At 42.7% G+C, this 13,292-nt stretch overlaps 2 protein-coding genes across 3 annotated transcripts in view; both read left to right on the forward strand.

The window, feature by feature from the left end:
- The first annotated feature begins 4,498 nt into the window (after nucleotides 1-4,498).
- Nucleotides 4,499-13,292, forward strand: part of POC1B (POC1 centriolar protein B) — a 43,500-nt gene continuing 34,706 nt past the window's right edge. Inside the window, exons 1-3 of one of the 2 annotated variants that reach the window (XM_056510805.1) lie at nucleotides 4,499-4,656; nucleotides 4,900-4,984; nucleotides 12,453-12,624. In XM_056510805.1, the coding sequence (XP_056366780.1) occupies nucleotides 4,642-4,656; nucleotides 4,900-4,984; nucleotides 12,453-12,624 (272 nt within the window). In that variant the 5' untranslated portion in view covers nucleotides 4,499-4,641. The remainder of the gene's footprint in view (nucleotides 4,657-4,899; nucleotides 4,985-12,452; nucleotides 12,625-13,292) is intronic. The other variant, XM_056510800.1, reaches the window with a different exon arrangement.
- Nucleotides 4,670-10,057, forward strand: GALNT4 (polypeptide N-acetylgalactosaminyltransferase 4). The gene is made up of 2 exons (XM_056510798.1): nucleotides 4,670-4,984; nucleotides 5,150-10,057. The coding sequence occupies exon 2, from the start codon at nucleotides 5,467-5,469 to the stop codon at nucleotides 7,216-7,218; it is 1,752 nt and encodes a 583-aa protein (XP_056366773.1). The 5' UTR covers nucleotides 4,670-4,984; nucleotides 5,150-5,466; the 3' UTR covers nucleotides 7,219-10,057.

A 13,292-nucleotide genomic window follows, 5' to 3' on the forward strand; every position in this document is an offset into this window, starting at 1 on the left:
TCCCTACACTGAAAAAGAGAAAATCTCCAACATCTATTAGCATGAATAGACCATTCATTATTTTTGTGGCCCTCCTCTGGACCTGCTCCAACAGGTCCATGTCCTCCTTATGCTGGGTGCCCTGGAGTTGCACACAACACTCCAGGAGGGGTCTCATGTGAGCAGAGCATCGGGGGAGAGTACCCCACTCCATCCAGCAGTTGATGCAGCCAGGGTACACTTGGCTTTCTGGGCTGGCAGTGCACATTGCTGGGTGATGTCCAGCTCCTTATCCATGGGTAATCCCAGTACCTTCTCCACTGCTTTCAGTCCATTCATCCCTCAGTTGATATTGATACTGGGCATCGCATCAAGCCAGGCGCAGGAAAATTTTAAACTTCATGATGTTTGTACATGCCAACTCCTCAACCTGTCAAGGTCCTCTGGATGCCATTCCTTCCCCTATATTGAACCACTCAGCTTGGTGCCACCCACAAACTTCCTGTTAGTGCACTCAATCCCACAATCTATGCCATCAGTAAAGATATTAAACACTATAAACCAGCCCCTGGGGGATATCACTCAGCACTGGTAGCTCTTTGGTTGCAGTCATACAACTCCTTGCCATCAAACAGTCCATCCATCAGATCCACATCCATCTGGAAGCAAAAGCATTGGAAGGGACAACACTAAAGGCTTTGCAGAAGTGAAGTGACATCACTTACCTTTCCTTTGTCCCCTGATGCAGTCAGTCCATCATAGGCAGCCATAGCTGAGTGGGGCATGATTTGCTCTCGGGAAAGCTGTGTCAGCTGTCTCTAATCACCTTCATGCAGTCACCTCTCATATGCTTTGACATAACTTCCAGCAGGACCTGCTCCCTGTTCTTGTCTGGCAGCAAGGTGAGGCTGACTGGCCAGCAGTTCCCAGCGTCTGGGTGTGATAAACCCTTCCCTCCAGTGCCTGAGACAGTTACTGGTAGTCAGTGCCACTCCAGTCACTGAATGGTAGTCACAGCCTGATTATCATGACTTTTCAAATATGATGGAGAAATAGCTCAGCCATTACACCTGCCAATTCCTTCAGAACCCCAGGATGTTTCTTAGACTAATACATACATATCATCCTTGTATTTCAAACTGTTATGTACCTACTTGATATTCTTTTCTTTTCCATTTTCTTGCTGCTGTTGCCAAACAGACTTTAATGGGATTTGGATAAGAAAATTTCAACAGAAGCAAAAAAAAACCCAAAAAAACAAAACGAACACTACTCCACAAGTTATGTTATAGGTTTAATACTTATTTTATTTTCATAACCATTTTGATGGAGGAGAAAAAAAATGTATGATCAGAGGTTGTATATATCATAAGATATAATGGTTCCACAAGAGCAAGACAGCCTGCAATTAAATCTTTGTGCCCTTGGACTACGTTCTCTTTCTGCATGCAGGTGGATGAATAACCAACACCACACTGGCAAAGCAGATGTCACACTCCCCTCTAGTGACAGAGTGTGACCTCCTGAGGCCTCTCAGCAGCCTGGACAGCTCTGCTGCTAACACAGCTGCTCCCAATAGGATCCCACATAGTCACAGCTGGGGTTCTTACTTTTATTTTAAAGTAGGATTAACACTAAGTTAAAATGCCTCATTTTAGACATTAAATAATTTTTGGATGACTACTATATTGCTAGTATATTTGCCCTTTGTGCTCATATCTTGCTTTATATCAATTATTATTATTATGAAATAATTTACGATTGGTGTAATTAATGTGTGTATTGCAGCATACATGCACTGAAGTTATCATATTTGTCCATGTGTCCTTGAATTCTACAAATCCTTTTACTAATTCTTTTCCTGCAGTGACCATGCAGTCAGCACAAGCCTGGAATTACCATCTTAAATTGTTCTTCTCTAGATACAATTTTGTTTGGACATATACTACCTTAACACGGTGCCTGAGGGGAAAAAAAAAAAAAAGTCTTCATAACTGCTGAAACAGCAGCCTGCTGACACATGATGCTTGGAACATATTTTGTGAGGCACCATTTATCATTGTCATCACAGTGCATAACAACTTATTACAGCAAATTGCTCTTGCATATCACAACCTTAAAAAGACAATGCCAGCTCATAATTGTATTACTAGGAGTTACAATAATCTTAAAATAATTCTAAAAATAAAATCTATACATACTAGCGAGGGAACATAATCATAATAAAAACTATTACCTGCCAGCTTTATAACTACAGTCACTATAGCTAACTACATGACTGCAGTAAAGGAATACTTTGCTTACTAAGAGCATTTGGGAGTCCTCAAAGCTCTCTCAGGTGAGGAGAAACAGCAAGAACAGACTAACTTTGTAAACCCCACAATTTGAGAAACAATTCATTATCAATTTGTAGAAAGAGGGATGCCACCCTCCTTCTCTCCAAAATCACAGCCCTTCCTTTGCTTTATGCCTATCACCTGGCAATTTATAGTCCAGGAATTTTGTGTCCAGGTAGAGATTCCAATTTATGGCTAGCAAACCAAAATTAGTAAAATATACTGAGCTGCTGGAAGCATAGCAACTCTAAAGTAGGGAAAAGGATTCAGTAGAACTGGGAATTGTCATTCAGCTCAGTTTCTAAAAAAGGTAACATATTTTTGACCACTGGGTTTTAAGAGCTTCCAGAACAGAACAAACCCAAAAAGATAAGGTACAAGAAATACTGAAAATACACAGCACCCAATTAAAGCAGCAGAATTAAAGCTTTCTCTCATTCAGGAAATGAGAAGATGCAAAATAAATTAAGATCACTCAAAGTTTGGTACTAGCCCAGAGGGATAGAATCTAAATGTAGTCTCCCTGATGAGACATTATTCACAGCTGAAAAAACCTGGCAGAAAGAACACAGTTAGAAAAAAAGTTGAGAAAGGCTGGAAGACTTTAACAATGTTTAATAGGTCAATTGAAGTTTAACTAGTTAACTTACTGTTCCTGCAGTGGTGTAGAGTGCAGAACATTTAAGTTTTATCATTACCAGCTTTTTGAAATGCTACATTTTACTTTTTGATCTAAATCACAGGGACTAAAACAAAAGGATGGGAGGGTGAGCTGTGCAGAAAGAAAAAAACCAAACCAAACCACCAAAACAAAACTCCATCAATAAGCCAAACTAAAAACAAATAATGCAAAAAACACCTTTTGCTAGATCCAAGTTAAAGTAAATGTGTTTTGTTCCACTACTTATATTTTTAAAAGTGTTTCAGTTTGTGAAGTCAAAAATAGCAAATTATCAGCCCACATAACCTCAATGTGAGTAGTGCTAGTAGATTTTCATGGAAACAGCCTTATACACTAGTGATAATCCTACTTTTTTACCACTTCCAAAGTTATTATTTAAAATGTGCATTTCATGGTTAAACACAATTTATTGGAACTGTTCTATAAGTGACAATTCTTATATGTTGGCCTAATTACTGACCTGATTCTGTAGATGTAAAAGTTTAATGTCAGAACAACCAGTAAAAGGCAGACTGGATTTAAACAAGAAAGGAAGGGTAATTGCAGTATGAGTTACTTCTTCAGGAACACTCGCATATCGAATGACAGCTTTGACATCACATCCCCGTTTTGCTAATTGCTGTCAACCCCGTTTTTACCAGCACAGCTATGGGAGCAGTACTTTTCCCGCGAGGTTGGTTCCCTCACCAAGCTTTAAATGAAGCTGCATAAACATTCGTGGCACTACTAACACCAACGTTACAGCGTTGGGGTTTTCTTAATTTTTATTTAAGGCAGGTGTCGTTTTTTAGAGCATTAAAGGCCTGTTAAAAGAACACTCTGCATGACACAGATCCGAGCGCCAACTTAGGAATCTCCAAACTCTGACCAAAAAAAGAAACAGCTGAAGAGAACGCAAGAGGCAAAACTACCTAAGACAGCTTAATATAAAATCAGTTTGAAGTTTGAATTTGTAAGTCACAAAAACGAGGTAACATGGGCCAGACCTTTCACTAGCCGAGCATCCCACCTATGTCTGCAACTCCGCCGAACCGTGCCCCGCCACGACCCCTGATCCGCCCTGTCCCGACCGCCGGACAGACACGGAGGGTTCAATTTCCCCATCCCAGCGGGAGCTGCCCCGCTCCAGCCCCGCCGAGCCGGGGCGCCGCGTCTGCGAGAGCTGTGGGCGAACAGAACCGGCGGTGTGACCCCGCCGAGCCGGGGCGCCGCGGCTGCGAGAGCTCTGGGCGAACAGAACCGGCGGTGTGACCCCGCCGAGCCGGGGCGCCGCGGCTGCGAGAGCTCTGGGCGAACAGAACCGGCGGTGTGACCCCGCCGAGCCGGGGCGCCGCGTCTGCGAGAGCTCTGGGCGCACGGGCCCCGCGGCGCGGCTCTGAGGGCGCCGGGGGCACAGACCCCGCGGCGCGGCCCAGCCCCAGCCCGGTCGCGGCTGCTTTAAGAGCGAAGAGCGCACAGACCCCGCGGCGCGGCCCAGCCCCAGCCCGGTCGCGGCTGCTTTAAGAGCGAAGAGCGCACGGGCCCCGCGGCGCGGCCCCGCCCCGCGCATGGGCGGCTGGGGAGCGGCGCTCTTGGCGCGGCGGATGAATCCGGGGCTGGGCCGGCCGCGCCTGGAGCGCGGGGCTCTCACGGGCCGCTCCGCCCATGGCCTCCCCGCTGGTAAGGGCTCGGCCCTGGTCCCCGGCAGCCAGGACGGCGGGCAGGCGAGCCGCGGCCGGCGGGTATCGCCCGGCGCCGAGGGCTGCCCGGCAGCGGCCGCCGCCCCGCCGGTGGAAGCGCTCCGGACGCCGGGAGCGGCGGCTCCCGCCGCGCGCGGGGCGTTAGCGGCCCCTGAGGGGCGGGGGAGGGCAGGCGGGCGCGGCCGCCCCCGCCGCAGCCTGACGGTGCGCACCCTCTCCCCAGGAGGATCCCATCCTGATCCGGCCTTTCCACGGCCACACGGCGGCGGTGACGGGCGTCGCCTTCAACGGGAACGCGGCGGGGCTGGGTGAGTGCGGGCCGGGCGCCGTTTGCTTTCCGGGCGGGGCGGCCCGCTCCCTCCTCCCTCTTTCCCTCCCCGGAGCCGCCGGTTCCGGGCGCAGGTCCGGGCGCGGAGGCGGGGCGGGCTCCCGCGCCTTCGGGCGGGCTAAGGAGTCTCTGCCCCTTCCTTAAGCGACAACTTTTTGAGCAAACCACGAGGCGGGAGGAGGGGTTTGTCCCGCGGCGAGAGAGGAGGAGGAGGAGGAAGTAAGTGAGGGGAGCGCCGAGGCCGGAGGGGCAGGGGGCTGCTCCGTGCCTCCGCTGCCGCCCCGCTCCCCCCCGTCCCCCTGGAACCCGCCGGGCCCACCGCGGAGGGCTGGCTGCAAACTCTGCCGGCGGCCCGAGCCCGAGCCCGGGAGTGCCTGCAGCCCCGCCGGCCCGGGGCGCGGGGAGAGCCGGCAGGAGTTCACGGACCCCTCTCTGCTAAGGAGCTGCTTGTAGCTACCTAAGATGAGGATCCGGCTGGCGAGAAGATGGACGTGGGTCCGTAAAAGCTGCGTGTTCCTCGGCTTCGTAATGATCGCTTACTTTGTGGTCGAGCTGTCCGTTTCTTCCTTCGGTGCCTCCCTCGCCGGCAAGAGCATCACTAAAGGGAAATGGGAGAGGCGCTTTTCTGACAGAGCAGAAGCAGCTGTCGATTTGGCTCGTCCAGTTTATGACAAACCCCCACCCGATCCTTATGCTCCAGGAGAGTGGGGTAAACCCTCTCGTCCACAGCTGAGTCCCGAGGAAAAGAAACAGGAAGAAGAGCTGATTGAGAAGTATGCAATAAATATTTATTTAAGTGATAAAATTTCTCTCCACCGGCACATTGAAGATAATCGACTGAGTGGTTGTAAAGCTAAATCTTATAACTACAGAAGACTGCCCACGACATCTGTTATAATTGCTTTCTACAACGAAGCCTGGTCAACACTGCTGCGGACGATACATAGTGTTCTTGAAACATCTCCTTCAGTGCTTCTGAAAGAAATTATACTGGTGGATGACCTGAGTGATAAAGTGTATCTGAAGGCTGAACTCGAAAAATACATAAGCAGTCTGAAAAGAGTTCGCTTGATAAGAACCAACAAACGAGAAGGATTGGTTCGTGCACGCTTGATCGGTGCTACCTTTGCTACCGGTGATGTTCTCACGTTCCTGGATTGTCACTGTGAGTGTGTTTCCGGCTGGCTGGAACCGCTGCTCGAGAGGATTGCTGAGAATGAGACTGTTATTGTTTGTCCTGTCATTGACACCATTGACTGGAAAACATTTGAGTACTACATGCAGACGGCAGAGCCCATGATTGGGGGGTTTGACTGGCGGCTGACGTTCCAGTGGCACTCGGTGCCCAAACACGAACGTCTCAGGCGCAGATCTGAAACCGACCCAATCAGATCCCCAACTATGGCTGGTGGCTTGTTTGCTGTCAGCAAAAAGTACTTTGAGTACCTGGGAACCTACGATACGGGAATGGATGTTTGGGGAGGGGAGAACTTAGAATTATCATTTAGGGTTTGGCAGTGTGGAGGCATGTTGGAAATTCATCCGTGCTCCCACGTGGGCCATGTGTTTCCAAAGCGCGCGCCCTATGCTCGACCAAATTTCCTTCAGAACACGGCACGTGCTGCTGAGGTGTGGATGGATGAGTTCAAAGATCACTTTTACAACAGAAATCCTTCAGCAAGGAAAGAAAACTATGGAGACATTTCTGAAAGAAAGATTCTTAGAGAGCGTTTGAAATGCAAGAGTTTTCACTGGTATTTAAAAAACATATTTGCTGAGTTGCACGTACCAGAAGATCGTCCTGGCTGGCACGGGGCTATCCGCAGCACAGGAATACCTTCAGAGTGCCTTGACTATGTCCTACAGGAACATAATCCTACTGGCTCTCACCTTTCTCTCTTTGGCTGTCATGGTCAGGGAGGCAACCAATTTTTTGAATATACATCAAATCAGGAGATTAGATTTAACTCAGTAACTGAGCTATGCGCTGAAGTTCCTGAGCGGGAAGACTACATAGGTATGAGGAGCTGCCCAAAAGATGGATCTCCTATCCCAGCAATTATTATCTGGCACTTCAAGGAAGATGGGACTATTTATCACCCTCATTCAGGGAAGTGCCTTACTGCTTATCGTACAGCTGAGGGGCATGCTGATGTGCAAATGAGAACTTGTATTGCTGGAGACAAAAATCAGATTTGGAAATTTGAGAAATAATCATTGCTGGTAGTATGAACTGAATGGACTCTGAAAGCTCTCCAAGCTTTTTACACATGTGAGGAGATAGCAATGTTTGATTGAACACCTTGGAATGTTTTCAGATGTGTCTGTAGTGGTGTAGGAACTGTCTACTGTGATGAACTGTATGGAAAGCAAAAGTAAATAATGGGGTTTGGTTTCTAAAACATGGATTAGAGCATCTAATGCCTTTTATTTTTGCAAAATTTTGATCCATTATTACTTTGCTCAGTCTTGATAATGGTAAAACAAAGGCTTCTGAGTCTGAGGAGGGATTTTTTTTTCATCTTAAAATTATGCAGTAATCCTGCAAGATAATGTTACATGTAAACAAAAAATTTTTACTTACAGAAGTAAAAGGTAAGGTTCTTGCAGTGGTATTAGCTGACCTATGTTGCAGATACATTATAAAATATGTATCTCGCACCCGAAGTAATGCTACAGTAGCATGTTATTGAATGGACTTCGATGTGGAAAGTTGAATCTAAGCCTTGTAATAGGCTGCATTTTTCTGGGAATGTACATGCTGTTAAAGGTACTATATTATATAGAAGAACAGGAAGTTTTTTACTAGAAGAGCTTTGGCACTGCTTTGCAGTCTTGTACCTGTTGTAAAAATCTTACCCCATGGGGCTTAGTCGGGAGCTCTCATGCATTTAGAGGAGAGTGTGGTAGCAGTGGAACCAAAGACATGCTGATGATATCACAAATGGAAGAAATAGTGGTGTCTACAAGTAAGAATTTTGTTTAAAGGCAATGGGAAAGGAAACAAACCACAAAATTGCCTTAGCTACTGTTGTTTATTAGCTATATATTTAATGTATACATTGCCTCTGTGTAAGCTTTTCCATGTTTAGCTCCATATCCTAGGGACACAAAAGTTCTGTGATCTAGACTATGTTTGGGTTTTTTGTTTGGTTTTTTTCTTGTTTTTTTTTTTTTTTCATTTGGTCAGCAGGGTAGGGGAAGGTAACATAGAGGAAAATTTGGACTGTTTTATTTTATTTTTTGTGTTTTGGCCACAGCTGGCATGGGTCAGCCCTAGGAAGAGAAATAATACAGCATAAGGTGCCTCTTTCTAGTCTAAACAATACCACTGGAGACCTTGGGTAAGGCTGGGAAGCTGAAGCTTCTGACATGAGGGAAGTTGAAAAGACAAAGAACAGCTTGCAGGACACTAAGATTTGTTGGTAAGGTGGTTCACAGAATTACTTATTTAGAGTTTTTTTCTGTTATGCTGAGTTTTTGAAGAATACTGATTCTTGAATCGTGTCACTAATCTGTTTTGATTGTGATTATAGATGGTAGATGTGATAGATATATTATGTACTTGAAAAAAAATTTTGTGTTAGTATCTGTATTTTAGTTTCATAAGATTTAAGTTGAACACTTTTCTTAATGTGTTAGCATTCCAGCTGTTTTGATTACTTTCACTGAGGTGATAAATCTTCTTCAGTAGCCATAGTGTAGTTAAGTCTTTACATGAGGCTGGTAGGTAGAAAGTTAAGCTGGATATTGAAGAATATAGTGGATGTGTATTTGCTACAGGTGTTAGTAGGTAGAAGGGTTAAAAAGGGACGAGTGAGACTTAATGTAGTTGAAGTTTTGCCAAAAATAAAGTTAGAGTAAGTTAGAACACATTCTTAAATCTTAGTGACTTGAAAGCTTTGAGAGGTTTAGGTGGGAGCAGGTTAAGAGAGAAGGCAAACAGAAGAAAATTTGGAGCTTGGAATGCAGCATTGAATCATGCTAAAAGTGCTTGCCACTGTGTGGCATGGATTCTTTTAAGACTTTAATTTATTTTTAGGCAGTTACTTGTAATTTGATTTTTCTCCCTTTTTTATCTTCCTTTTTTCCCCCTAAGTTTGTTTTGGTTGTTGTTGGGTTTTTTGTTTGTTAAAAAAAAAAAAAAGGGAACTTTTTACTATATAAGGGAAACATTCCTGAAAATTTACATTCCACTTTGCAGCAGGAATTCTTTTGTAGACCTGCAAGTTATGAACCATTTATCTAATTTTGAAAGGTAACCCCTTGTTATGTACTGGGGCAATAAATTATATAAAGTATGTGCTTTTGTGGAAAGTTTGCTGTAGGCTGTTAAATTCAACAGAAATGACAGGAAAAAGGCCTGGGTTCTCCTATGTGGCAGATCATAAATAGTATGTGCAATGCATGTTTCTTCAGATGAAAGTAATTAAATGGTGTGAATATAGACTATGCAAATTTTATACAGTTATTTTTTAGCACTTGGCAAAAACTGCTTTTCATATAAAGAAATATCTTCAAGTTAAACCTGACATTCAAAGTGTTCCTTATCTATCTAAGCAATAATTATAAGTGAATCTGCCTCTGAGTTTGAAAAGCTATTCTCTCTATGTATATGAACCCTTCCTCCTCCCTCTAAATTTTTTGGAGTTGTTTAGAAACAAACTGGGGAGAACACAAGAAGCCCAAATCAAATGACCAGGCCCTAAAAACAAAAAAGTTAAAAATCTTCCCAATGTGAGTAAAAAAACATGCAAGTAAAAGGAGGAGGGTCTAGAGAACGGGAGAGAAAGAAAGAAGGAAAAAACAACACCTTACCATTTCAATACTCCTATCCAATTATTTTTCAGTACGTACAGATTTCTGGAAAATCTGAAACTCTGAATGGTTTTCTATTTCGTTAGACTTTGAAGATTTGATGAACGCTTGTATATATTTTAAACTACTGATTCTAAGTTACTTAAAAGAAATTGAATGTAAACTTAACACTGAATAAATGTGGAGGGCTTTGGGATTTCTTTTGTAAAAATAAAATCCAGAAAATTAAATGCTCGCTAGTGTGCTGACTCTTCTCAGTTCTTTTCCTCTCGTGTACGTGCATACAGAATGCAACAAAAACTGCCAATAACTTGAACTTATAGGAGTTACTAAAAATTCTTATTTTATCCACTGTACTTAGAATTCCAGATTGGCTTTTTTTGGCAGAGGTTCAATTAATTATTTTTCTCCAAGTAGGAAATCTTGCAATTCATTGCAAAATGTGTTTGTATCGTGATGTTGTACTGTGTCCTTGAGAGCTGCAGCGTTCCTGTAAAGTGTAGGGTTTGTTGGCAGTGGTGGGGTTTGAATATTCACACACCCATCATCTGCACTCTATTCCATCTGCCCTGTAATTCTTGCACTGAGTGATTAATTGTATTTGAGATACTTCAGTATTTTGAGAGATGTACATTGAGCTGTTAAAGCCTGTCTGAGTTTCTCTTTGGATCTTTGCACAGCTTTGTTAGTCAACACTTAGTTATTGTGAGAAATGAAAATAATATCTTTTTGCACACCACTTTGCTGTAGATCTCCCAACTTGGCCTTTGCATAAGGCCGAGTCTTTATTTTTTGGTGTTCAGTTCTGTAATGACTCATCAGCAGAAAAGCAAATTATCCAGTGATGTATCTGCTATACATGGGTGTGTACAGAAGCCTTGATGCTTAAAAAAAAAAGGCATTCAGGTTATAAACTGGAGTAAGTTGTATATTGGAGTCAGCTCAGCACAAATTTTTAGCTTTCTTCATTTTAGTTATATTTTTCAGTTTATCATAGCAAGGACAAATTGTCTTTCTAAAAGCATGGTTCTGGTTATGTCACATATTCTCTGAGGAGCAACAGGCCTATTTGTGCTACGGTACATCCTAAAAAAATTCTTCTGGACCTTCTGTGCTTTTTTTTTTTTTTTTAATCCAATATTTAAGTATTGCATAGGCAGCAGGGAATCCAGAGGGAAAATAAAAAAAATGGTCATGGATGTTCTACAGAAAGGAGAACTTCACTGCTTGTGTCTCATTTACCTTGGAACAGCCCATCTGAGATAGCAAGCTGCAAGAAACCTGGCTCTGAATGAATGATACTGTCATCTTTCTAAGAATATTTGTCTCTGATTTAAGAACTGAAAACTGATACTACATAGCCTTCATGCAGTTCATAAGATACCACAGGTATTTGGTAGTTCATCAGTGATTTGTTTTAGAAGCCATCAGTCTTGTCTGTTTCACATTTCCAGCCTGATGCCTTCAAATTCTATTTTGGCTTATGTTTAAATTTTTCCTTTTGGTTGTACTCCACTGTAGATCACACTTTCCAGAATCAAAGGGAAAAAGTAATTATTTCAAGTATGATTAGAAAGACCCTGCTGTAAAACAGGTTTATGAAAAGTTGAAGTGGGGGAAAAATACTCTGTATTTCTTTGTCAAATATAGGCTGTTGATATGGGCATAGAGATAGTCTGGTCTCACATCTTTTAACAGAAGCGAGTTTTTTAGGAATAAAAATAGTATCTTTGTATCAAATTCATAAAGGGAATTAAATAGTTAATATTTAATATTCTAATATGCTAATATTTTGTTTGAGGCTTGCCTTGACATGTGATAACAAGGAAACTCAATTTCTTTGTGCTACGTTGGTGCTTGAAAGAAAGTGGGGAGAGAAAAGCCATCTTCTTAGGTACTCTTCCAACTTCCAGGAGGCCCCTGGTCTTCCTCTCCCTTCTTTTCTCTACTAGGGTTAGGAATTTGAGGACTGAGGGATGGGACAATGAATGCAAAGAAAACTACCCTCAATTGTGCTCTTTCTATTTTCAGACTGACAACTTAATGTTCTTTCTTGAGCTAGACAAATGTTAATATTATAAAATTAGTACTTAAATAGGATTATAGAATTATCATATATCAATATCTTCACTCAAGTGTAGATATCTGAAGTATTAGCAGTCATGTCTTTAGTTTAAGTTGGCATGCTTTTTTTGGAGTTAAACACTTAGTGCTTGAAACAAGTTTCATCTCAGAGATCAAAATGAGATTACTGAAGAATTTGTCCATTCTTACTAGGATTTGGTAAAACCAAATCTGGATTTGTACTTAGTGGCGTGCATGATATTTGGCTTTAAACATTTTGCTCTATATCTTCAAATACTTGTAAGCCAGTTGGCTTAGTATGTGGGGGAGCTACCTGTAAGAATTATCCTTTACTTCTCCCAGTCTTGTGACATCCTTCTGAAAGCCTGGTGTTGGCATTACTCCCTACCAGGCTTCTGCTCAGGCTAAGTATCTGTTAAAACCTAGTAACTCCTCCCTCCCTGTAATACCCATTAAGTTCTCAGGTGAATCCAAATCCATAGTTGTTAGCTCTGACTTTTATAAAAACAGTGAGTAGACTGCTGATATCTTTCACTTCTTGCCAGTTACCTGCTCTGTGGATAGGCTTCTCATATTGTGGAAGCTGACGACGCAGTGCAGAGCCTACAGGTTTGAAGGCCATGCGGAAGCGGTGACAAGTGTAGACTACTCACCTGATGGGCAGGTGCTGGCTTCAGCTTCTCACGATCACACTGTCAGGCTGTGGATTCCTTGCATGTGAGTATAACTGATATGTGCTCTGTTATTGTGCAGTGTGAATATTGGTGGCTTTACTCAAGTTTCTTTTTCCTTCCTGTATGCCTGGGCTTTGACAGAAACAGGGATTGGGGACCGAAAGCAACACAGTTCTTTACTGTATTACTTTGTTCTTTTCTGAATATTCTGTGGTTTCAAAAGAAAAATATAACAACTCAGAGGTCACAATTTCATGTGTGCTTCATAATATTTCTCTGGCTTAAATATTATATTTTAATTAGGATTGCATGGCTGCACTTCATTTTGGGGAGACAAGTGATGAAGAAAACAGTAGTTTTTTGGAAAAAAAATTAACTTGCCTTATCAGACTGTTCTTAAATAGTAGTAATTATGAGTTATTCATTATGCTCTTAAGACTGATGTTACTTGAACTTTTAAGTGCTTTATAGATTACTATGTAAAAAAATTCTCTTTCAAATGCTAATAAGACTAAAGGCCAATGCTGCTACTTAATTGCACTGTTCTGTAAAATTAGTCATTGGTAAATGGAACTTAAAGAATGTTATTTTTATAATATTTAAGTAAGTAAAAATGTAACAGTGACATTAAGATTTGACCTCTGTATACTGCTTTTTCGTTTGGGTCAGATTCTAAATATGCTAGCATTGAGTTTTATGGGGATTTAAACT

This window comes from Oenanthe melanoleuca, chromosome 1A, assembly GCF_029582105.1.
Source record: "Oenanthe melanoleuca isolate GR-GAL-2019-014 chromosome 1A, OMel1.0, whole genome shotgun sequence".
NCBI classification, from domain to species: domain Eukaryota; kingdom Metazoa; phylum Chordata; class Aves; order Passeriformes; family Muscicapidae; genus Oenanthe; species Oenanthe melanoleuca.